This window comes from Coregonus clupeaformis, unplaced genomic scaffold, assembly GCF_020615455.1.
Source record: "Coregonus clupeaformis isolate EN_2021a unplaced genomic scaffold, ASM2061545v1 scaf0037, whole genome shotgun sequence".
NCBI lineage: Eukaryota > Metazoa > Chordata > Actinopteri > Salmoniformes > Salmonidae > Coregonus > Coregonus clupeaformis.
In genome coordinates, this window is record NW_025533492.1 from 399,157 (window position 1) to 422,551 (window position 23,395).

General features: G+C 46.0%; 1 protein-coding gene across 1 annotated transcript in view; it reads right to left on the reverse strand.

The window, feature by feature from the left end:
* Nucleotides 1–23,395, reverse strand: part of LOC121555769 (protein MEMO1) — a 60,835-nt gene that overhangs the window by 17,078 nt on the left and 20,362 nt on the right. The window contains exon 7 of the mRNA XM_045212654.1: nucleotides 22,579–22,655. Within this exon, the coding sequence (XP_045068589.1) occupies nucleotides 22,579–22,655 (77 nt within the window). The remainder of the gene's footprint in view (nucleotides 1–22,578; nucleotides 22,656–23,395) is intronic.

The window sequence follows — 23,395 nt, forward strand, 5'->3', positions numbered from 1 at the left end:
CTGACACCTAACAGTTAGCTATATCACCCTAACCCTGGAGAGACAAGACAGAGGGGTTCAGAACCCAGCCTGATACACCTAACAGTTAGCTATATCACCCTAACCCTGGAGAGAAGACAGAGGGGTTCAGAACCCAGTCTGACACCTAACAGTTAGCTATATCACCCTAACCCTGGAGAGACAAGACAGAGGGGTTCAGAACCCAGTCTGATACACCTAACAGTTAGCTATATCACCCTAACCCTGGAGAGACAAGACAGAGGGTTCAGAACCCAGTCTGATACACCCAACCGTTAGCTATATCACCCTAACCCTGGAGAGACAAGACAGAGGGGTTCAGAACCCAGTCTGATACACCTAACAGTTAGCTATATCACCCTAACCCTGGAGAGACAAGACAGAGGGGTTCAGAACCCAGTCTGATACACCTAACAGTTAGCTATATAAACCTAACCCTGGAGAGACAAGACAGAGGGGTTCAGAACCCAGTCTGATACACCTAACAGTTAGCTATATAACCCTAACCCTGGAGAGACAAGACAGAGGGGTTCAGAACCCAGTCTGATACACCTAACAGTTAGCTATATCACCCTAACCCTGGAGAGACAAGACAGAGGGGTTCAGAACCCAGTCTGATACACCTAACAGTTAGCTATATCACCCTAACCCTGGAGAGACAAGACAGAGGGGTTCAGAACCCAGTCTGATACACCTAACAGTTAGCTATATCACCCTAACCCTGGAGAGAGAAGACAGAGGGGTTCAGAACCCAGTCTGATACACCTAACAGTTAGCTATATCACCCTAACCCTGGAGAGACAAGACAGAGGGGTTCAGAACCCAGTCTGATACACCTAACAGTTAGCTATATCACCCTAACCCTGGAGAGACAAGACAGAGGGGTTCAGAACCCAGTCTGATACACCTGACAGTTAGCTATCTAACCCTAACCCTGGAGAGACAAGACAGAGGGGTTCAGAACCCAGTCTGATACACCTAACAGTTAGCTATATCACCCTAACCCTGGAGAGACAAGACAGAGGGGTTCAGAACCCAGTCTGATACACCTAACAGTTAGCTATATCACCCTAACCCTGGAGAGAGAAGACAGAGGGGTTCAGAACCCAGTCTGATACACCTAACAGTTAGCTATATCACCCTAACCCTGGAGAGACAAGACAGAGGGGTTCAGAACCCAGTCTGATACACCTAACAGTTAGCTATATCACCCTAACCCTGGAGAGACAAGACAGAGGGGTTCAGAACCCAGTCTGATACACCTAACAGTTAGCTATCTAACCCTAACCCTGGAGAGACAAGACAGAGGGGTTCAGAACCCAGTCTGATACACCTAACAGTTAGCTATATCACCCTAACCCTGGAGAGAAGACAGAGGGGTTCAGAACCCAGCCTGATACACCTAACAGTTAGCTATATCACCCTAACCCTGGAAAGACAAGACAGAGGGGTTCAGAACCCAGCCTGATACACCTAACAGTTAGCTATATCACCCTAACCCTGGAAAGAAGACAGAGGGGTTCAGAACCCAGTCTGACACCTAACAGTTAGCTATATCACCCTAACCCTGGAGAGACAAGACAGAGGGGTTCAGAACCCAGTCTGATACACCTAACAGTTAGCTATATCACCCTAACCCTGGAGAGACAAGACAGAGGGGTTCAGAACCCAGTCTGATACACCTAACCGTTAGCTATATCACCCTAACCCTGGAGAGACAAGACAGAGGGGTTCAGAACCCAGTCTGATACACCTAACAGTTAGCTATATCACCCTAACCCTGGAGAGACAAGACAGAGGGGTTCAGAACCCAGTCTGATACACCTAACAGTTAGCTATATAAACCTAACCCTGGAGAGACAAGACAGAGGGGTTCAGAACCCAGTCTGATACACCTAACAGTTAGCTATATAACCCTAACCCTGGAGAGACAAGACAGAGGGGTTCAGAACCCAGTCTGATACACCTAACAGTTAGCTATATCACCCTAACCCTGGAGAGACAAGACAGAGGGGTTCAGAACCCAGTCTGATACACCTAACAGTTAGCTATATCACCCTAACCCTGGAGAGACAAGACAGAGGGGTTCAGAACCCAGTCTGATACACCTAACAGTTAGCTATATCACCCTAACCCTGGAGAGACAAGACAGAGGGGTTCAGAACCCAGTCTGATACACCTAACAGTTAGCTATATCACCCTAACCCTGGAGAGACAAGACAGAGGGGTTCAGAACCCAGTCTGATACACCTAACAGTTAGCTATATCACCCTAACCCTGGAGAGACAAGACAGAGGGGTTCAGAACCCAGTCTGATACACCTAACAGTTAGCTATATCACCCTAACCCTGGAGAGAGAAGACAGAGGGGTTCAGAACCCAGTCTGATACACCTAACAGTTAGCTATATCACCCTAACCCTGGAGAGACAAGACAGAGGGGTTCAGAACCCAGTCTGATACACCTAACAGTTAGCTATATCACCCTAACCCTGGAGAGACAAGACAGAGGGGTTCAGAACCCAGTCTGATACACCTGACAGTTAGCTATCTAACCCTAACCCTGGAGAGACAAGACAGAGGGGTTCAGAACCCAGTCTGATACACCTAACAGTTAGCTATATCACCCTAACCCTGGAGAGACAAGACAGAGGGGTTCAGAACCCAGTCTGATACACCTAACAGTTAGCTATATCACCCTAACCCTGGAGAGAGAAGACAGAGGGGTTCAGAACCCAGTCTGATACACCTAACAGTTAGCTATATCACCCTAACCCTGGAGAGACAAGACAGAGGGGTTCAGAACCCAGTCTGATACACCTAACAGTTAGCTATATCACCCTAACCCTGGAGAGACAAGACAGAGGGGTTCAGAACCCAGTCTGATACACCTAACAGTTAGCTATCTAACCCTAACCCTGGAGAGACAAGACAGAGGGGTTCAGAACCCAGTCTGATACACCTAACAGTTAGCTATATCACCCTAACCCTGGAGAGAAGACAGAGGGGTTCAGAACCCAGTCTGACACCTAACAGTTAGCTATATCACCCTAACCCTGGAAAGACAAGACAGAGGGGTTCAGAACCCAGCCTGATACACCTAACAGTTAGCTATATCACCCTAACCCTGGAGAGAAGACAGAGGGGTTCAGAACCCAGTCTGACACCTAACAGTTAGCTATATCACCCTAACCCTGGAGAGACAAGACAGAGGGGTTCAGAACCCAGTCTGATACACCTAACAGTTAGCTATATCACCCTAACCCTGGAGAGACAAGACAGAGGGGTTCAGAACCCAGTCTGATACACCTAACCGTTAGCTATATCACCCTAACCCTGGAGAGACAGAGGGGTTCAGAACCCAGTCTGATACACCTAACAGTTAGCTATATCACCCTAACCCTGGAGAGACAAGACAGAGGGGTTCAGAACCCAGTCTGATACACCTAACAGTTAGCTATATAAACCTAACCCTGGAGAGACAAGACAGAGGGGTTCAGAACCCAGTCTGATACACCTAACAGTTAGCTATATAACCCTAACCCTGGAGAGACAAGACAGAGGGGTTCAGAACCCAGTCTGATACACCTAACAGTTAGCTATATCACCCTAACCCTGGAGAGACAAGACAGAGGGGTTCAGAACCCAGTCTGATACACCTAACAGTTAGCTATATCACCCCTAACCCTGGAGAGACAAGACAGAGGGGTTCAGAACCCAGTCTGATACACCTAACAGTTAGCTATATCACCCTAACCCTGGAGAGACAAGACAGAGGGGTTCAGAACCCAGTCTGATACACCTAACAGTTAGCTATATCACCCTAACCCTGGAGAGACAAGACAGAGGGGTTCAGAACCCAGTCTGATACACCTAACAGTTAGCTATATCACCCTAACCCTGGAGAGACAAGACAGAGGGGTTCAGAACCCAGTCTGATGCACCTAACAGTTAGCTATATCACCCTAACCCTGGAGAGAAGACAGAGGGGTTCAGAACCCAGTCTGATACACCTAACAGTTAGCTATATCACCCTAACCCTGGAGAGACAAGACAGAGGGGTTCAGAACCCAGTCTGATACACCTAACAGTTACAGTGGGGAAAAAAAGTATTTAGTCAGCCACCAATTGTGCAAGTTCTCCCACTTAAAAAGATGAGAGATGCCTGTAATTTTCATCATAGGTACACGTCAACTATGACAGACAAATTGAGGGAAAAAAATCCAGAAAATCACATCGTAGGATTTTTAATGAATTTATTTGCAAATTATGGTGGAAAATAAGTATTTGGTCACCTACAAACAAGCAAGATTTCTGGCTCTCACAGACCTGTAACTTCTTCTTTAAGAGGCTCCTCTGTCCTCCACTCGTTACCTGTATTAATGGCACCTGTTTGAACTTGTTATCAGTATAAAAGACACCTGTCCACAACCTCAAACAGTCACACTCCAAACTCCACTATGGCCAAGACCAAAGAGCTGTCAAAGGACACCAGAAACAAAATTGTAGACCTGCACCAGGCTGGGAAGACTGAATCTGCAATAGGTAAGCAGCTTGGTTTGAAGAAATCAACTGTGGGAGCAATTATTAGGAAATGGAAGACATACAAGACCACTGATAATCTCCCTCAATCTGGGGCTCCACGCAAGATCTCACCGCTTGGGGTCAAAATGATCACAAGAACGGTGAGCAAAAATCCCAGAACCGCACGGGGGACCTAGTGAATGACCTGCAGAGAGCTGGGACCAAAGTAACAAAGCCTACCATCAGTAACACACTACGCCGCCAGGGACTCAAATCCTGCAGTGCAAGACGTGTCCCCCTGCTTAAGCCAGTACATGTCCAGGCCCGTCTGAAGTGCATTTGGATGATCCAGAAGAGGATTGGGAGAATGTCATATGGTCAGATGAAACCAAAATATAACTTTTTGGTAAAAACTCAACTCGTCATGTTTGGAGGACAAAGAATGCTGAGTTGCATCCAAAGAACACCATACCTACTGTGAAGCATGGGGGTGGAAACATCATGCTTTGGGGCTGTTTTTCTGCAAAGGGACCAGGACGACTGATCCGTGTAAAGGAAAGAATGAATGGGGCCATGTATCGTGAGATTTTGAGTGAAAACCTCCTTCCATCAGCAAGGGCATTGAAGATGAAATGTGGCTGAGTCTTTCAGCATGACAATGATCCCAAACACACCGCCCGGGCAACGAAGGAGTGGCTTCGTAAGAAGCATTTCAAGGTCCTGGAGTGGCCTAGCCAGTCTCCAGATCTCAATCCCATAGAACATCTTTGGAGGGAGTTGAAAGTCTGTGTTGCCCAGCGACAGCCTCAAAACATCACTGCTCTAGAGGAGATCTGCATGGAGGAATGGGCCAAAATACCAGAAACAGTGTGTGAAAACCTTGTGAAGACTTACAGAAAACGTTTGACCTGTGTCATTGCCAACAAAGGGTATATAACAAAGTATTGAGAAACTTTTGTTATTGACCAAATACTTATTTTCCACCATCATTTGCAAATAAATTCATAAAAAATCCTACAATGTGATTTTCTGGATTATTTTTTCTCATTTTGCCTGTCATAGTTGACGTGTACCTATGATGAAAATTACAGGCCTCTCTCATCTTTTTAAGTGGGAGAACTTGCACAATTGGTGGCTGACTAAATACTTTTTTTCCCCACTGTAGCTATATCACCCTAACCCTGGAGAGAAGACAGAGGGGTTCAGAACCCAGTCGGATACACCTAACAGTTAGCTATATCACCCTAACCCTGGAGAGACAAGACAGAGGGGTTCAGAACCCAGTCTGATACACCTAACAGTTAGCTATATCACCCTAACCCTGGAGAGACAAGACAGAGGGGTTCAGAACCCAGTCTGATACACCTAACAGTTAGCTATATCACCCTAACCCTGGAGAGACAAGACAGAGGGGTTCAGAACCCAGTCTGATACACCTAACAGTTAGCTATATCACCCTAACCCTGGAGAGACAAGACAGAGGGGTTCAGAACCCAGTCTGATACACCTAACAGTTAGCTATATCACCCTAACCCTGGAGAGACAAGACAGAGGGGTTCAGAACCCAGTCTGATACACCTAACAGTTAGCTATATCACCCTAACCCTGGAGAGACAAGACAGAGGGGTTCAGAACCCAGTCTGATACACCTAACAGTTAGCTATCTAACCCTAACCCTGGAGAGACAAGACAGAGGGGTTCAGAACCCAGTCTGATACACCTAACAGTTAGCTATATCACCCTAACCCTGGAGAGAAGACAGAGGGGTTCAGAACCCAGTCTGATACACCTAACAGTTAGCTATATCACCCTAACCCTGGAGAGACAAGACAGAGGGTTCAGAACCCAGTCTGATACACCTAACAGTTAGCTATATCACCCTAACCCTGGAGAGACAAGACAGAGGGGTTCAGAACCCAGTCTGATACACCTAACAGTTAGCTATATCACCCTAACCCTGGAGAGACAAGACAGAGGGGTTCAGGACCCAGTCTGATACACCTAACAGTTAGCTATATCACCCTAACCCTGGAGAGACAAGACAGAGGGGTTCAGAACCCAGTCTGATACACCTAACAGTTAGCTATATCACCCTAACCCTGGAGAGACAAGACAGAGGGGTTCAGAACCCAGTCTGATACACCTAACAGTTAGCTATATCACCCTAACCCTGGAGAGACAAGACAGAGGGGTTCAGAACCCAGTCTGATACACCTAACAGTTAGCTATATCACCCTAACCCTGGAGAGACAAGACAGAGGGGTTCAGAACCCAGTCTGATACACCTAACAGTTAGCTATATCACCCTAACCCTGGAGAGACAAGACAGAGGGGTTCAGAACCCAGTCTGATGCACCTAACAGTTAGCTATATCACCCTAACCCTGGAGAGAAAAGACAGAGGGGTTCAGAACCCAGTCTGATACACCTAACAGTTAGCTATATCACCCTAACCCTGGAGAGACAAGACAGAGGGGTTCAGAACCCAGTCTGATACACCTAACAGTTAGCTATATCACCCTAACCCTGGAGAGACAAGACAGAGGGGTTCAGAACCCAGTCGGATACACCTAACAGTTAGCTATATCACCCTAACCCTGGAGAGACAAGACAGAGGGGTTCAGAACCCAGTCTGATACACCTAACAGTTAGCTATATCACCCTAACCCTGGAGAGACAAGACAGAGGGGTTCAGAACCCAGTCTGATACACCTAACAGTTAGCTATATCACCCTAACCCTGGAGAGACAAGACAGAGGGGTTCAGAACCCAGTCTGATACACCTAACAGTTAGCTATATCACCCTAACCCTGGAGAGACAAGACAGAGGGGTTCAGAACCCAGTCTGATACACCTAACAGTTAGCTATATCACCCCTAACCCTGGAGAGACAAGACAGAGGGGTTCAGAACCCAGTCTGATACACCTAACAGTTAGCTATATCACCCCTAACCCTGGAGAGACAAGACAGAGGGGTTCAGAACCCAGTCTGATACACCTAACAGTTAGCTATATCACCCTAACCCTGGAGAGACAAGACAGAGGGGTTCAGAACCCAGTCTGATACACCTAACAGTTAGCTATATCACCCTAACCCTGGAGAGACAAGACAGAGGGGTTCAGAACCCAGTCTGATACACCTAACAGTTAGCTATATCACCCTAACCCTGGAGAGACAAGACAGAGGGGTTCAGAACCCAGTCTGATACACCTAACAGTTAGCTATATCACCCTAACCCTGGAGAGACAAGACAGAGGGGTTCAGAACCCAGTCTGATACACCTAACAGTTAGCTATATCACCCTAACCCTGGAGAGACAAGACAGAGGGGTTCAGAACCCAGTCTGATACACCTAACAGTTAGCTATATCACCCTAACCCTGGAGAGACAAGACAGAGGGGTTCAGAACCCAGTCTGATACACCTAACAGTTAGCTATATCACCCCTAACCCTGGAGAGACAAGACAGAGGGGTTCAGAACCCAGTCTGATACACCTAACAGTTAGCTATATCACCCTAACCCTGGAGAGACAAGACAGAGGGGTTCAGAACCCAGTCTGATACACCTAACAGTTAGCTATATCACCCTAACCCTGGAGAGACAAGACAGAGGGGTTCAGAACCCAGTCTGATACACCTAACAGTTAGCTATATCACCCTAACCCTGGAGAGACAAGACAGAGGGGTTCAGAACCCAGTCTGATACACCTAACAGTTAGCTAATCACCCTAACCTGGAGAGAAGACAGAGGGTTCAGAACCAGTCTGATACACCCAACAGTTAGCTATATCACCCTAACCCTGGAGAGACAAGACAGAGGGGTTCAGAACCCAGTCTGATACACCTAACAGTTAGCTATATCACCCCTAACCCTGGAGAGACAAGACAGAGGGGTTCAGAACCCAGTCTGATACACCTAACAGTTAGCTATATCACCCCTAACCCTGGAGAGACAAGACAGAGGGGTTCAGAACCCAGTCTGATACACCTAACAGTTAGCTATATCACCCTAACCCTGGAGAGACAAGACAGAGGGGTTCAGAACCCAGTCTGATACACCTAACAGTTAGCTATATCACCCTAACCCTGGAGAGAAGACAGAGGGGTTCAGAACCCAGTCTGATACACCTAACAGTTAGCTATATCACCCTAACCCTGGAGAGACAAGACAGAGGGGTTCAGAACCCAGTCTGATACACCTAACAGTTAGCTATATCACCCTAACCCTGGAGAGACAAGACAGAGGGGTTCAGAACCCAGTCTGATACACCTAACAGTTAGCTATATCACCCTAACCCTGGAGAGACAAGACAGAGGGGTTCAGAACCCAGTCTGATACACCTAACAGTTAGCTATATCACCCTAACCCTGGAGAGACAAGACAGAGGGGTTCAGAACCCAGTCTGATACACCTAACAGTTAGCTATATCACCCTAACCCTGGAGAGACAAGACAGAGGGGTTCAGAACCCAGTCTGATACACCTAACAGTTAGCTATATCACCCCTAACCCTGGAGAGACAAGACAGAGGGGTTCAGAACCCAGTCTGATACACCTAACAGTTAGCTATATCACCCTAACCCTGGAGAGACAAGACAGAGGGGTTCAGAACCCAGTCTGATACACCTAACAGTTAGCTATATCACCCTAACCCTGGAGAGACAAGACAGAGGGGTTCAGAACCCAGTCTGATACACCTAACAGTTAGCTATATCACCCTAACCCTGGAGAGACAAGACAGAGGGGTTCAGAACCCAGTCTGATACACCTAACAGTTAGCTATCTAACCCTAACCCTGGAGAGACAAGACAGAGGGGGTTCAGAACCCAGTCTGATACACCTAACAGTTAGCTATATCACCCTAACCCTGGAGAGACAAGACAGAGGGTTCAGAACCCAGTCTGATACACCTAACAGTTAGCTATATCACCCTAACCCTGGAGAGACAAGACAGAGGGGTTCAGAACCCAGTCTGATACACCTAACAGTTAGCTATATCACCCTAACCCTGGAGAGACAAGACAGAGGGGTTCAGAACCCAGTCTGATACACCTAACAGTTAGCTATATAACCCCTAACCCTGGAGAGACAAGACAGAGGGGTTCAGAACCCAGTCTGATACACCTAACAGTTAGCTATATCACCCTAACCCTGGAGAGACAAGACAGAGGGGTTCAGAACCCAGTCTGATACACCTAACAGTTAGCTATATCACCCTAACCCTGGAGAGACAAGACAGAGGGGTTCAGAACCCAGTCTGATACACCTAACAGTTAGCTATATCACCCTAACCCTGGAGAGACAAGACAGAGGGGTTCAGAACCCAGTCTGATACACCTAACAGTTAGCTATATCACCCTAACCCTGGAGAGACAAGACAGAGGGGTTCAGAACCCAGTCTGATACACCTAACAGTTAGCTATATCACCCTAACCCTGGAGAGACAAGACAGAGGGGTTCAGAACCCAGTCTGATACACCTAACAGTTAGCTATATAACCCTAACCCTGGAGAGACAAGACAGAGGGGTTCAGAACCCAGTCTGATACACCTAACAGTTAGCTATATCACCCTAACCCTGGAGAGACAAGACAGAGGGGTTCAGAACCCAGTCTGATACACCTAACAGTTAGCTATATCACCCTAACCCTGGAGAGACAAGACAGAGGGGTTCAGAACCCAGTCTGATACACCCAACAGTTAGCTATATCACCCTAACCCTGGAGAGACAAGACAGAGGGGTTCAGAACCCAGTCTGATACACCTAACAGTTAGCTATATCACCCTAACCCTGGAGAGACAAGACAGAGGGGTTCAGAACCCAGTCTGAACACCTAACAGTTAGCTATATCACCCTAACCCTGGAGAGACAAGACAGAGGGGTTCAGAACCCAGTCTGATACACCTAACAGTTAGCTATATCACCCTAACCCTGGAGAGACAAGACAGAGGGGTTCAGAACCCAGTCTGATACACCTAACAGTTAGCTATATCACCCCTAACCCTGGAGAGACAAGACAGAGGGGTTCAGAACCCAGTCTGATACACCTAACAGTTAGCTATATCACCCTAACCCTGGAGAGACAAGACAGAGGGGTTCAGAACCCAGTCTGATACACCTAACAGTTAGCTATATCACCCTAACCCTGGAGAGACAAGACAGAGGGGTTCAGAACCCAGTCTGATACACCTAACAGTTAGCTATATCACCCTAACCCTGGAGAGACAAGACAGAGGGGTTCAGAACCCAGTCTGATACACCTAACAGTTAGCTATATCACCCTAACCCTGGAGAGACAAGACAGAGGGGTTCAGAACCCAGTCTGATACACCTAACAGTTAGCTATATCACCCCTAACCCTGGAGAGACAAGACAGAGGGGTTCAGAACCCAGTCTGATACACCTAACAGTTAGCTATATCACCCTAACCCTGGAGAGACAAGACAGAGGGGTTCAGAACCCAGTCTGATACACCTAACAGTTAGCTATATCACCCTAACCCTGGAGAGCCAAGACAGAGGGGTTCAGAACCCAGTCTGATACACCTAACAGTTAGCTATATCACCCTAACCCTGGAGAGACAAGACAGAGGGGTTCAGAACCCAGTCTGATACACCTAACAGTTAGCTATATCACCCTAACCCTGGAGAGACAAGACAGAGGGGTTCAGAACCCAGTCTGATACACCTAACAGTTAGCTATATCACCCTAACCCTGGAGAGACAAGACAGAGGGGTTCAGAACCCAGTCTGATACACCTAACAGTTAGCTATATCACCCTAACCCTGGAGAGACAAGACAGAGGGGTTCAGAACCCAGTCTGATACACCTAACAGTTAGCTATATCACCCTAACCCTGGAGAGACAAGACAGAGGGGTTCAGAACCCAGTCTGATACACCTAACAGTTAGCTATATCACCCTAACCCTGGAGAGACAAGACAGAGGGGTTCAGAACCCAGTCTGATACACCTAACAGTTAGCTATATCACCCTAACCCTGGAGAGACAAGACAGAGGGGTTCAGAACCCAGTCTGATACACCTAACAGTTAGCTATATCACCCTAACCCTGGAGAGACAAGACAGAGGGGTTCAGGACCCAGTCTGATACACCTAACAGTTAGCTATATCACCCTAACCCTGGAGAGACAAGACAGAGGGGTTCAGAACCCAGTCTGATACACCTAACAGTTAGCTATATCACCCCTAACCCTGGAGAGACAAGACAGAGGGGTTCAGAACCCAGTCTGATACACCTAACAGTTAGCTATATCACCCTAACCCTGGAGAGACAAGACAGAGGGGTTCAGAACCCAGTCTGATACACCTAACAGTTAGCTATATCACCCTAACCCTGGAGAGACAAGACAGAGGGGTTCAGAACCCAGTCTGATACACCTAACAGTTAGCTATATCACCCTAACCCTGGAGAGACAAGACAGAGGGGTTCAGGAACCCAGTCTGATACACCTAACAGTTAGCTATATCACCCTAACCCTGGAGAGACAAGACAGAGGGGTTCAGAACCCAGTCTGATACACCTAACAGTTAGCTATATCACCCCTAACCCTGGAGAGACAAGACAGAGGGGTTCAGAACCCAGTCTGATACACCTAACAGTTAGCTATATCACCCTAACCCTGGAGAGACAAGACAGAGGGGGTTCAGAACCCAGTCTGATACACCTAACAGTTAGCTATATCACCCCTAACCCTGGAGAGACAAGACAGAGGGGTTCAGAACCCAGTCTGATACACCTAACAGTTAGCTATATCACCCTAACCCTGGAGAGACAAGACAGAGGGGTTCAGAACCCAGTCTGATACACCTAACAGTTAGCTATATCACCCTAACCCTGGAGAGACAAGACAGAGGGGTTCAGAACCCAGTCTGATACACCTAACAGTTAGCTATATCACCCTAACCCTGGAGAGACAAGACAGAGGGGTTCAGAACCCAGTCTGATACACCTAACAGTTAGCTATATCACCCTAACCCTGGAGAGACAAGACAGAGGGGTTCAGGACCCAGTCTGATACACCTAACAGTTAGCTATCTCACCCTAACCCTGGAGAGACAAGACAGAGGGTTCAGAACCCAGTCTGATACACCTAACAGTTAGCTATATCACCCTAACCCTGGAGAGACAAGACAGAGGGGTTCAGAACCCAGTCTGATACACCTAACAGTTAGCTATATCACCCTAACCCTGGAGAGACAAGACAGAGGGGTTCAGAACCCAGTCTGATACACCTAACAGTTAGCTATATAACCCTAACCCTGGAGAGACAAGACAGAGGGGTTCAGAACCCAGTCTGATACACCTAACAGTTAGCTATATCACCCTAACCCTGGAGAGACAAGACAGAGGGGTTCAGAACCCAGTCTGATACACCTAACAGTTAGCTATATCACCCTAACCCTGGAGAGACAAGACAGAGGGGTTCAGAACCCAGTCTGATACACCTAACAGTTAGCTATATCACCCTAACCCTGGAGAGACAAGACAGAGGGGTTCAGAACCCAGTCTGATACACCTAACAGTTAGCTATATCACCCTAACCCTGGAGAGACAAGACAGAGGGGTTCAGGAACCCAGTCTGATACACCTAACAGTTAGCTATATCACCCTAACCCTGGAGAGACAAGACAGAGGGGTTCAGAACCCAGTCTGATACACCTAACAGTTAGCTATATCACCCTAACCCTGGAGAGACAAGACAGAGGGGTTCAGAACCCAGTCTGATACACCTAACAGTTAGCTATATCACCCTAACCCTGGAGAGACAAGACAGAGGGGTTCAGAACCCAGTCTGATACACCTAACAGTTAGCTATATCACCCTAACCCTGGAGAGACAAGACAGAGGGGTTCAGAACCCAGTCTGATACACCTAACAGTTAGCTATATCACCCTAACCCTGGAGAGACAAGACAGAGGGGTTCAGAACCCAGTCTGATACACCTAACAGTTAGCTATCTAACCCTAACCCTGGAGAGACAAGACAGAGGGGTTCAGAACCCAGTCTGATACACCTAACAGTTAGCTATATCACCCTAACCCTGGAGAGACAAGACAGAGGGGTTCAGAACCCAGTCTGATACACCTAACAGTTAGCTATATCACCCTAACCCTGGAGAGACAAGACAGAGGGGTTCAGAACCCAGTCTGATACACCTAACAGTTAGCTATATCACCCTAACCCTGGAGAGACAAGACAGAGGGGTTCAGAACCCAGTCTGATACACCTAACAGTTAGCTATATCACCCTAACCCTGGAGAGACAAGACAGAGGGGTTCAGAACCCAGTCTGATACACCTAACAGTTAGCTATATCACCCTAACCCTGGAGAGACAAGACAGAGGGGTTCAGAACCCAGTCTGATACACCTAACAGTTAGCTATATCACCCTAACCCTGGAGAGACAAGACAGAGGGGTTCAGAACCCAGTCTGATACACCTAACAGTTAGCTATATCACCCTAACCCTGGAGAGACAAGACAGAGGGGTTCAGAACCCAGTCTGATACACCTAACAGTTAGCTATATCACCCTAACCCTGGAGAGACAAGACAGAGGGGTTCAGAACCCAGTCTGATACACCTAACAGTTAGCTATATCACCCTAACCCTGGAGAGACAAGACAGAGGGGTTCAGAACCCAGTCTGATACACCTAACAGTTAGCTATATCACCCTAACCCTGGAGAGACAAGACAGAGGGGTTCAGAACCCAGTCTGATACACCTAACAGTTAGCTATCTAACCCTAACCCTGGAGAGACAAGACAGAGGGGTTCAGAACCCAGTCTGATACACCTAACAGTTAGCTATATCACCCTAACCCTGGAGAGAAGACAGAGGGGTTCAGAACCCAGTCTGATACACCTAACAGTTAGCTATATCACCCTAACCCTGGAGAGACAAGACAGAGGGGTTCAGAACCCAGTCTGATACACCTAACAGTTAGCTATATCACCCTAACCCTGGAGAGACAAGACAGAGGGGTTCAGAACCCAGTCTGATACACCTAACAGTTAGCTATCTAACCCTAACCCTGGAGAGACAAGACAGAGGGGTTCAGAACCCAGTCTGATACACCTAACAGTTAGCTATATCACCCTAATCAATCAATCAATCAATTTTATTTTATATAGCCCTTCTTACATCAGCTAATATCTCGAAGTGCTGTACAGAAACCCAGCCTAAAACCCCAAACAGCTAGTAATGCAGGTGTAGAAGCACGGTGGCTAGGAAAAACTCCTAGAAAGGCAAAACCTAGGAAGAAACCTAGAGAGGAACCAGGCTATGAGGGGTGGCCAGTCCTCTTCTGGCTGTGCCCGGGTGGAGGTTATAACAGAACCATGCCAAGATGTTCAAAAATGTTCATAAGTGACAAGCATGGTCAAATAATAATCAGGAATAAATCTCAGTTGGCTTTTCATAGCCGATCATTAGAGTTTAAAACAGCAGGTCTGGGACAGGTAGGGGTTCCATAACCGCAGGCAGAACAGTTTAAACTGGAATAGCAGCAAGGCCAGGCGGACTGGGGACAGCAAGGTGTCATCATGCCCGGTAGTCCTGACGTATGGTCCTAGGGCTCAGGTTCTCAGAGAGAAAGAGAGAACGAGAGAATTAGAGAGAGCATACTTAAATTCACACAGGACACTGGATAAGACAGGAGAAGTACTCCAGGTATAACCAACTAACCCCAGCCCCCGACACATAAACTACTGCAGCATAAATACTGGAGGCTGAGACAGGAGCGGTCCGGAGACACTGTGGCCCCATCCGAAGAAACCCCGGACAGGGCCAAACAGGAAGGATATAACCCCACCCACTCCGCCAAAGCACAGCCCCCGCACCACTAGAGGGATATCCCCAACCACCAACTTACAATCCTGAGACAAGGCCGAGTATAGCCCACAGAGGTCTCCACCACAGCACAAACCAAGGGGGGGCGCCAACGAACAGGAAGATCACGTCAGTAACTCAACCCACTCAAGTGACGCACCCCTCCCAGGGGACGGCATGAAAGAGCACCAGCAAGCCAGTGACTCAGCCCCTGCAACAGGGTTAGAGGCAGAGAACCCCAGTGGAGAGGGGAACCGGCCCGGCAGAGACAGCAAGGGCTGTTCGTTGCTCCAGCCTTTCCGTTCACCTTCACACTCCTGGGCCAGACTACACTCAATCATATGACCTACTGAAGAGATAAGTCTTCAGTAAAGACTTAAAGGTTGAGACCGAGTCTGGCGTCTCTCACATGGGTAGGCAGACTGTTCCATAAAAATGGAGATCTATAGGAGAAAGCCCTGCCTCCCGCTGTTTGCTTAGAAATTCTAGGGACAATTAGGAGGCCTACGTCTTGTGACCGTAGCGTACGTATTGGTATGTACGGCAGGACCAACTCGGAAAGATAGGTAGGAGCAAGCCCATGTAACGCTTTTATAGGTTAACAGTAAAACCTTGAAATCAGCCCTTGCCTTAACAGGAAGCCAGTGTGATACCCTAACCCTGGAGAGACAAGACAGAGGGGTTCAGAACCCAGTCTGATACACCTAACAGTTAGCTATATCACCCTAACCCTGGAGAGACAAGACAGAGGGGTTCAGAACCCAGTCTGATACACCTAACAGTTAGCTATATCACCCTAACCCTGGAGAGACAAGACAGAGGGGTTCAGAACCCAGTCTGATACACCTAACAGTTAGCTATATCACCCTAACCCTGGAGAGACAAGACAGAGGGGTTCAGAACCCAGTCTGATACACCTAACAGTTAGCTATATCACCCTAACCCTGGAGAGACAAGACAGAGGGGTTCAGAACCCAGTCTGATACACCTAACAGTTAGCTATCTAACCCTAACCCTGGAGAGACAAGACAGAGGGGTTCAGAACCCAGTCTGATACACCTAACAGTTAGCTATATCACCCTAACCCTGGAGAGACAAGACAGAGGGGTTCAGAACCCAGTCTGATACACCTAACAGTTAGCTATATCACCCTAACCCTGGAGAGACAAGACAGAGGGGTTCAGAACCCAGTCTGATACACCTAACAGTTAGCTATATCACCCTAACCCTGGAGAGACAAGACAGAGGGGTTCAGAACCCAGTCTGATACACCTAACAGTTAGCTATATCACCCTAACCCTGGAGAGACAAGACAGAGGGGTTCAGAACCCAGTCTGACACCTAACAGTTAGCTATATCACCCTAACCCTGGAGAGAAGACAGAGGGGTTCAGAACCCAGTCTGATACACCTAACAGTTAGCTATATCACCCTAACCCTGCAGAGACAAGACAGAGGGGTTCAGAACCCAGTCTGATACACCTAACAGTTAGCTATATCACCCTAACCCTGGAGAGACAAGACAGAGGGGTTCAGAACCCAGTCTGATACACCTAACAGTTAGCTATATCACCCTAACCCTGGAGAGAAGACAGAGGGGTTCAGAACCCAGTCTGATACACCTAACAGTTAGCTATATCACCCTAACCCTGGAGAGACAAGACAGAGGGGTTCAGAACCCAGTCTGACACCTAACAGTTAGCTATATCACCCTAACCCTGGAGAGACAAGACAGAGGGGTTCAGAACCCAGTCTGATACACCTAACAGTTAGCTATATCACCCTAACCCTGGAGAGACAAGACAGAGGGGTTCAGAACCCAGTCTGATACACCTAACAGTTAGCTATATCACCCCTAACCCTGGAGAGACAATACAGAGGGGTTCAGAACCCAGTCTGATACACCTAACAGTTAGCTATATCACCCTAACCCTGGATAGACAAGACAGAGGGGTTCAGAACCCAGTCTGATACACCTAACAGTTAGCTATATCACCCTAACCCTGGAGAGACAAGACAGAGGGGTTCAGAACCCAGTCTGATACACCTAACAGTTAGCTATATCACCCTAACCCTGGAGAGACAAGACAGAGGGGTTCAGAACCCAGTCTGACACCTAACAGTTAGCTATATCACCCTAACCCTGGAGAGAAGACAGAGGGGTTCAGAACCCAGTCTGATACACCTAACAGTTAGCTATATCACCCTAACCCTGGAGAGACAAGACAGAGGGGTTCAGAACCCAGTCTGATACACCTAACAGTTAGCTATATCACCCTAACCCTGGAGAGAAGACAGAGGGGGTTCAGAACCCAGTCTGATACACCTAACAGTTAGCTATATCACCCTAACCCTGGAGAGAGAAGACAGAGGGGTTCAGAACCCAGTCTGATACACCTAACAGTTAGCTATATCACCCTAACCCTGGAGAGACAAGACAGAGGGGTTCAGAACCCAGTCTGATACACCTAACAGTTAGCTATATCACCCTAACCCTGGAGAGACAAGACAGAGGGGTTCAGAACCCAGTCTGATACACCTAACAGTTAGCTATATCACCCTAACCCTGCAGAGACAAGACAGAGGGGTTCAGAACCCAGTCTGATACACCTAACAGTTAGCTATATCACCCCTAACCCTGGAGAGACAAGACAGAGGGGTTCAGAACCCAGTCTGATACACCTAACAGTTAGCTATATCACCCTAACCCTGGAGAGACAAGACAGAGGGGTTCCAGAACCCAGTCTGATACACCTAACAGTTAGCTATATCACCCTAACCCTGGAGAGACAAGACAGAGGGGTTCAGAACCCAGTCTGATACACCTAACAGTTAGCTATATCACCCTAACCCTGGAGAGAGAGAAGACAGAGGGGTTCAGAACCCAGTCTGATACACCTAACAGTTAGCTATATCACCCTAACCCTGGAGAGACAAGACAGAGGGGTTCAGAACCCAGTCTGATACACCTAACAGTTAGCTATATCACCCTAACCCTGGAGAGACAAGACAGAGGGGTTCAGAACCCAGTCTGATACACCTAACAGTTAGCTATATCACCCTAACCCTGGAGAGACAAGACAGAGGGGTTCAGAACCCAGTCTGATACACCTAACAGTTAGCTATATCACCCTAACCCTGGAGAGAGAAGACAGAGGGGTTCAGAACCCAGTCTGATACACCTAACAGTTAGCTATATCACCCTAACCCTGGAGAGACAAGACAGAGGGGTTCAGAACCCAGTCTGATACACCTAACAGTTAGCTATATCACCCTAACCCTGGAGAGACAAGACAGAGGGGTTCAGAACCCAGTCTGATACATCTAACAGTTAGCTATATCACCCTAACCCTGGAGAGACAAGACAGAGAGGTTCAGAACCCAGTCTGATACACCTAACAGTTAGCTATCTAACCCTAACCCTGGAGAGACAAGACAGAGTGGTTCAGAACCCAGCCTGATACACCTAACAGTTAGCTATCTAACCCTAACCCTGCAGAGACAAGACAGAGGGGTTCAGAACCCAGTCTGATACACCTAACAGTTAGCTATATCACCCTAACCCTGGAGAGACAAGACAGAGGGGTTCAGAACCCAGTCTGTTCCACCTAACAGTTAGCTATATCACCCTAACCCTGGAGAGACAAGACAGAGGGGTTCAGAACCCAGTCTGATACACCTAACAGTTAGCTATATCACCCTAACCCTGGAGAGAGAAGACAGAGGGGTTCAGAACCCAGTCTGATACACCTAACAGTTAGCTATATCACCCTAACCCTGGAGAGACAAGACAGAGATGGTGATTTCTCAACCATATCAATGGAGAGATATGGGGGTGGGTGGTGGTCTTCAAATAAAATGGTATTGTTCGCATACACCATATATATATATATATATATATATATATATATATATATATATATATATATATATATATATATATATATATATACATACACACACACAAAAGTATGTGGACACCCCTTCAAATTAGTGGATTCGGCTATTTCTGCCCTGCTAGAGCTGCCCCGGTCAACTGTAAATGCTGTTATTGTGAAGTGGAAACGCCTAGGAGCAACAACGGCTCAGCCGCGAAGTGGTAGACCACACATAACAGGACCGCAGAGTGCTGAGGCGCGTAGCGTGTAACACTCACTACGAGTTCCAAACTGCCTCTGGAAGCAATATCAGCACAATAACTGTTCATCGGGAGCTTTATGAAATGGGTTTCCATGGCCGAGCAGCCGCACACAAGCCTAAGATCACCATGCGCAACGCCAAGCGTCGTCTGGAGTGGTGTAAAGCTCGCCGCCATTGGACTCTGGAGCAGTGGAAATGCGTTCTCTGGAGTGATGAGTCACGCTTCACCATCTGGCAGTCCGACGGACAAATCTGGGTTTGGCAGATGCCAGGTGAATGCTACCTGCCCGAATGCATAGTGCCAACTGTAAACTTTGGTGGAGGAGGAATAATGGCCTGGGGCTGTTCCCTTAGTTCCAGTGAAGGGAAATCATAACACTACAACATACAATAACGTTCTAGAGGATTCTGTGCTTCCAACTTTGTGGCAACAGTTTGGGGAAGGCCCTTTCCTGTTTCAGCATGACAATGCCCCAGGGCACAAAGCGAGTTACATACAGAAATGGTTTGTCGAGATTGGTGTGGAAGAATTTGACTGGCCTGCACAGAGCCCTGACCTCAACCCCATCGAACACCTTTGGGATGAATTGGAACGCCGACTGCGAGCCAGGCCTAATTGCCCAACATCAATGCCCAACCTCACTAATGCTCGTGGCTGAATGGAAGCAAGTCCCCGCAGCAATGTTCCAACATTTAGTGGAAAGCCTTCCCAGAAGAGTGGAGGCTGTTATAGCAGCAAAGGGGGAACCAACTCCATATTAATGCCCATGATTTTGGAACGAGATGTTAGACGAGCAGGTGTCCACATACTTTTGGTCACGTAGTGTATTTTGCAGATGTTATTGCAGGTGTAGCGAAATGCTTATGTTCCTAGCTTCAACAGTGCAGTAGTATATAACTAAATGCTTATGTTCCTAGCTTCAACAGTGCAGTAGTATATAACTAAATGCTTATGTTCCTAGCTTCAACAGTGCAGTAGTATCTAACTAAATGCTTATGTTCCTAGCTTCAACAGTGCAGTAGTATATAACTAAATGCTTATGTTCCTAGCTTCAACAGTGCAGTAGTATCTAACTAAATGCTTATGTTCCTAGCTTCAACAGTGCAGTAGCATCTAACTAAATGCTTATGTTCCTAGCTTCAACAGTGCAGTAGTATCTAACTAAATGCTTATGTTCCTAGCTTCAACAGTGCAGTAGCATATAACTAAATGCTTATGTTCCTAGCTTCAACAGTGCAGTAGTATCTAACTAAATGCTTATGTTCCTAGCTTCAACAGTGCAGTAGTATCTAACTAAATGCTTATGTTCCTAGCTTCAACAGTGCAGTAGCATATAACTAAATGCTTATGTTCCTAGCTTCAACAGTGCAGTAGTATCTAACTAAATGCTTATGTTCCTAGCTTCAACAGTGCAGTAGTATCTAACTAAATGCTTATGTTCCTAGCTTCAACAGTGCAGTAGCATATAACTAAATGCTTATGTTCCTAGCTTCAACAGTGCAGTAGTATCTAACTAAATGCTTATGTTCCTAGCTTCAACAGTACAGTAGCATATAACTAAATGCTTATGTTCCTAGCTTCAACAGTGCAGTAGTATCTAACTAAATGCTTATGTTCCTAGCTTCAACAGTACAGTAGCATATAACTAAATGCTTATGTTCCTAGCTTCAACAGTGCAGTAGTATCTAACTAAATGCTTATGTTCCTAGCTTCAACAGTGCAGTAGTCTCTAACTAAATGCTTATGTTCCTAGCTTCAACAGTGCAGTAGTATCTAACTAAATGCTTATGTTCCTAGCTTCAACAGTGCAGTAGTATCTAACTAAATGCTTATGTTCCTAGCTTCAACAGTGCAGTAGTCTCTAACTAAATGCTTATGTTCCTAGCTTCAACAGTGCAGTAGTCTCTAACTAAATGCTTATGTTCCTAGCTTCAACAGTGCAGTAGTATCTAACTAAATGCTTATGTTCCTAGCTTCAACAGTACAGTAGCATATAACTAAATGCTTATGTTCCTAGCTTCAACAGTGCAGTAGTATCTAACTAAATGCTTATGTTCCTAGCTTCAACAGTGCAGTAGTATCTAACTAAATGCTTATGTTCCTAGCTTCAACAGTGCAGTAGTCTCTAACTAAATGCTTATGTTCCTAGCTTCAACAGTGCAGTAGTATCTAACTAAATGCTTATGTTCCTAGCTTCAACAGTACAGTAGCATATAACTAAATGCTTATGTTCCTAGCTTCAACAGTACAGTAGCATATAACTAAATGCTTATGTTCCTAGCTTCAACAGTGCAGTAGTATATAACTAAATGCTTATGTTCCTAGCTTCAACAGTGCAGTAGTATATAACTAAATGCTTATGTTCCTAGCTTCAACAGTGCAGTAGCATATAACTAAATGCTTATGTTCCTAGCTTCAACAGTGCAGTAGTATCTAACTAAATGCTTATGTTCCTAGCTTCAACAGTGCAGTAGTCTCTAACTAAATGCTTATGTTCCTAGCTTCAACAGTGCAGTAGTCTCTAACTAAATGCTTATGTTCCTAGCTTCAACAGTGCAGTAATATCTAACTAAATGCTTATGTTCCTAGCTTCAACAGTGCAGTAGTCTAACTAAATGCTTATGTTCCTAGCTTCAACAGTGCAGTAGTATCTAACTAAATGCTTATGTTCCTAGCTTCAACAGTACAGTAGCATATAACTAAATGCTTATGTTCCTAGCTTCAACAGTACAGTAGCATCTAACTAAATGCTTATGTTCCTAGCTTCAACAGTACAGTAGCATATAACTAAATGCTTATGTTCCTAGCTTCAACAGTGCAGTAGTATCTAACTAAATGCTTATGTTCCTAGCTTCAACAGTGCAGTAGTATCTAACAATATACGCAAATCCCAAAAAATAAAGAGAACGGAATTAAGAAATATTAGAACAAGCAATGTCATAATCCCGAATATAAATATGTATATGATGGTGTGTATCGACATTATGGACATCTTTCATGCCATGTTCCTGCCTAAAAAGAAGTGAATATCAGAATGTGTTGTTAACCATTTTATCAAGGTGTTCAATGGATCTGTGGATCTCTCCTTGAGCCTCATCATAGTAGGTGTAGCGGAACCGTTGGCCTGTGGGGAGGAGGGAAAGATATTAACCCTTAATCATACATTTACATTACTAATTGTGTATAAAATGGGAAATTACAAGGTTGTTAAATGTTGACCTCTAAAACAGCAATTACTAATGTCGTTTTATAATTTTAGGAACCCTTGAAAAATATACTCTACCAGGTGGTTGAGTTGCCCATTAAAGGAATTATATTTAGTCAAAGCTAGCTATTATGGACAAAGGATAAATATTGTTATGGGATTGTTTTATCTGTCATATCCATATTAGTATTTCCTGTCTGCCTGTTATCTTCAATATCTTTCACAATATTATTATTCAATACATGTAATTTTACTTGTGCTAAGCATATAAACTGTAAATGCATTCATTTACATATACAGTGAGCACCAAAAGTATTGGGACAGTGACATGTGTTGTTTTGGCTCTGTAGTCGAGCACTTTGGATTTGAAATGATACAGGTTAAAGTGCAGACTGTTAGCTTTAATGAGAGGGTATTTTCATCCATATCGGGTGAACCGTTTAGAAATTACAGCACTTTTTGTACATAGTCCTGTGACTCTACAAATTTGTTGGATGCATTTGCGGTTTGTTTTGGTTGTGTTGCAGATTATTTTGTGCCCAATAGAAATGAACGGTAAATAATATATTGTCACTTTTATTGTAAATAAGAATAGAATACGTTTCTAAACACTTCTACATTAATGTGATGCTACCATGGTTACGGATAATCCTGAATGA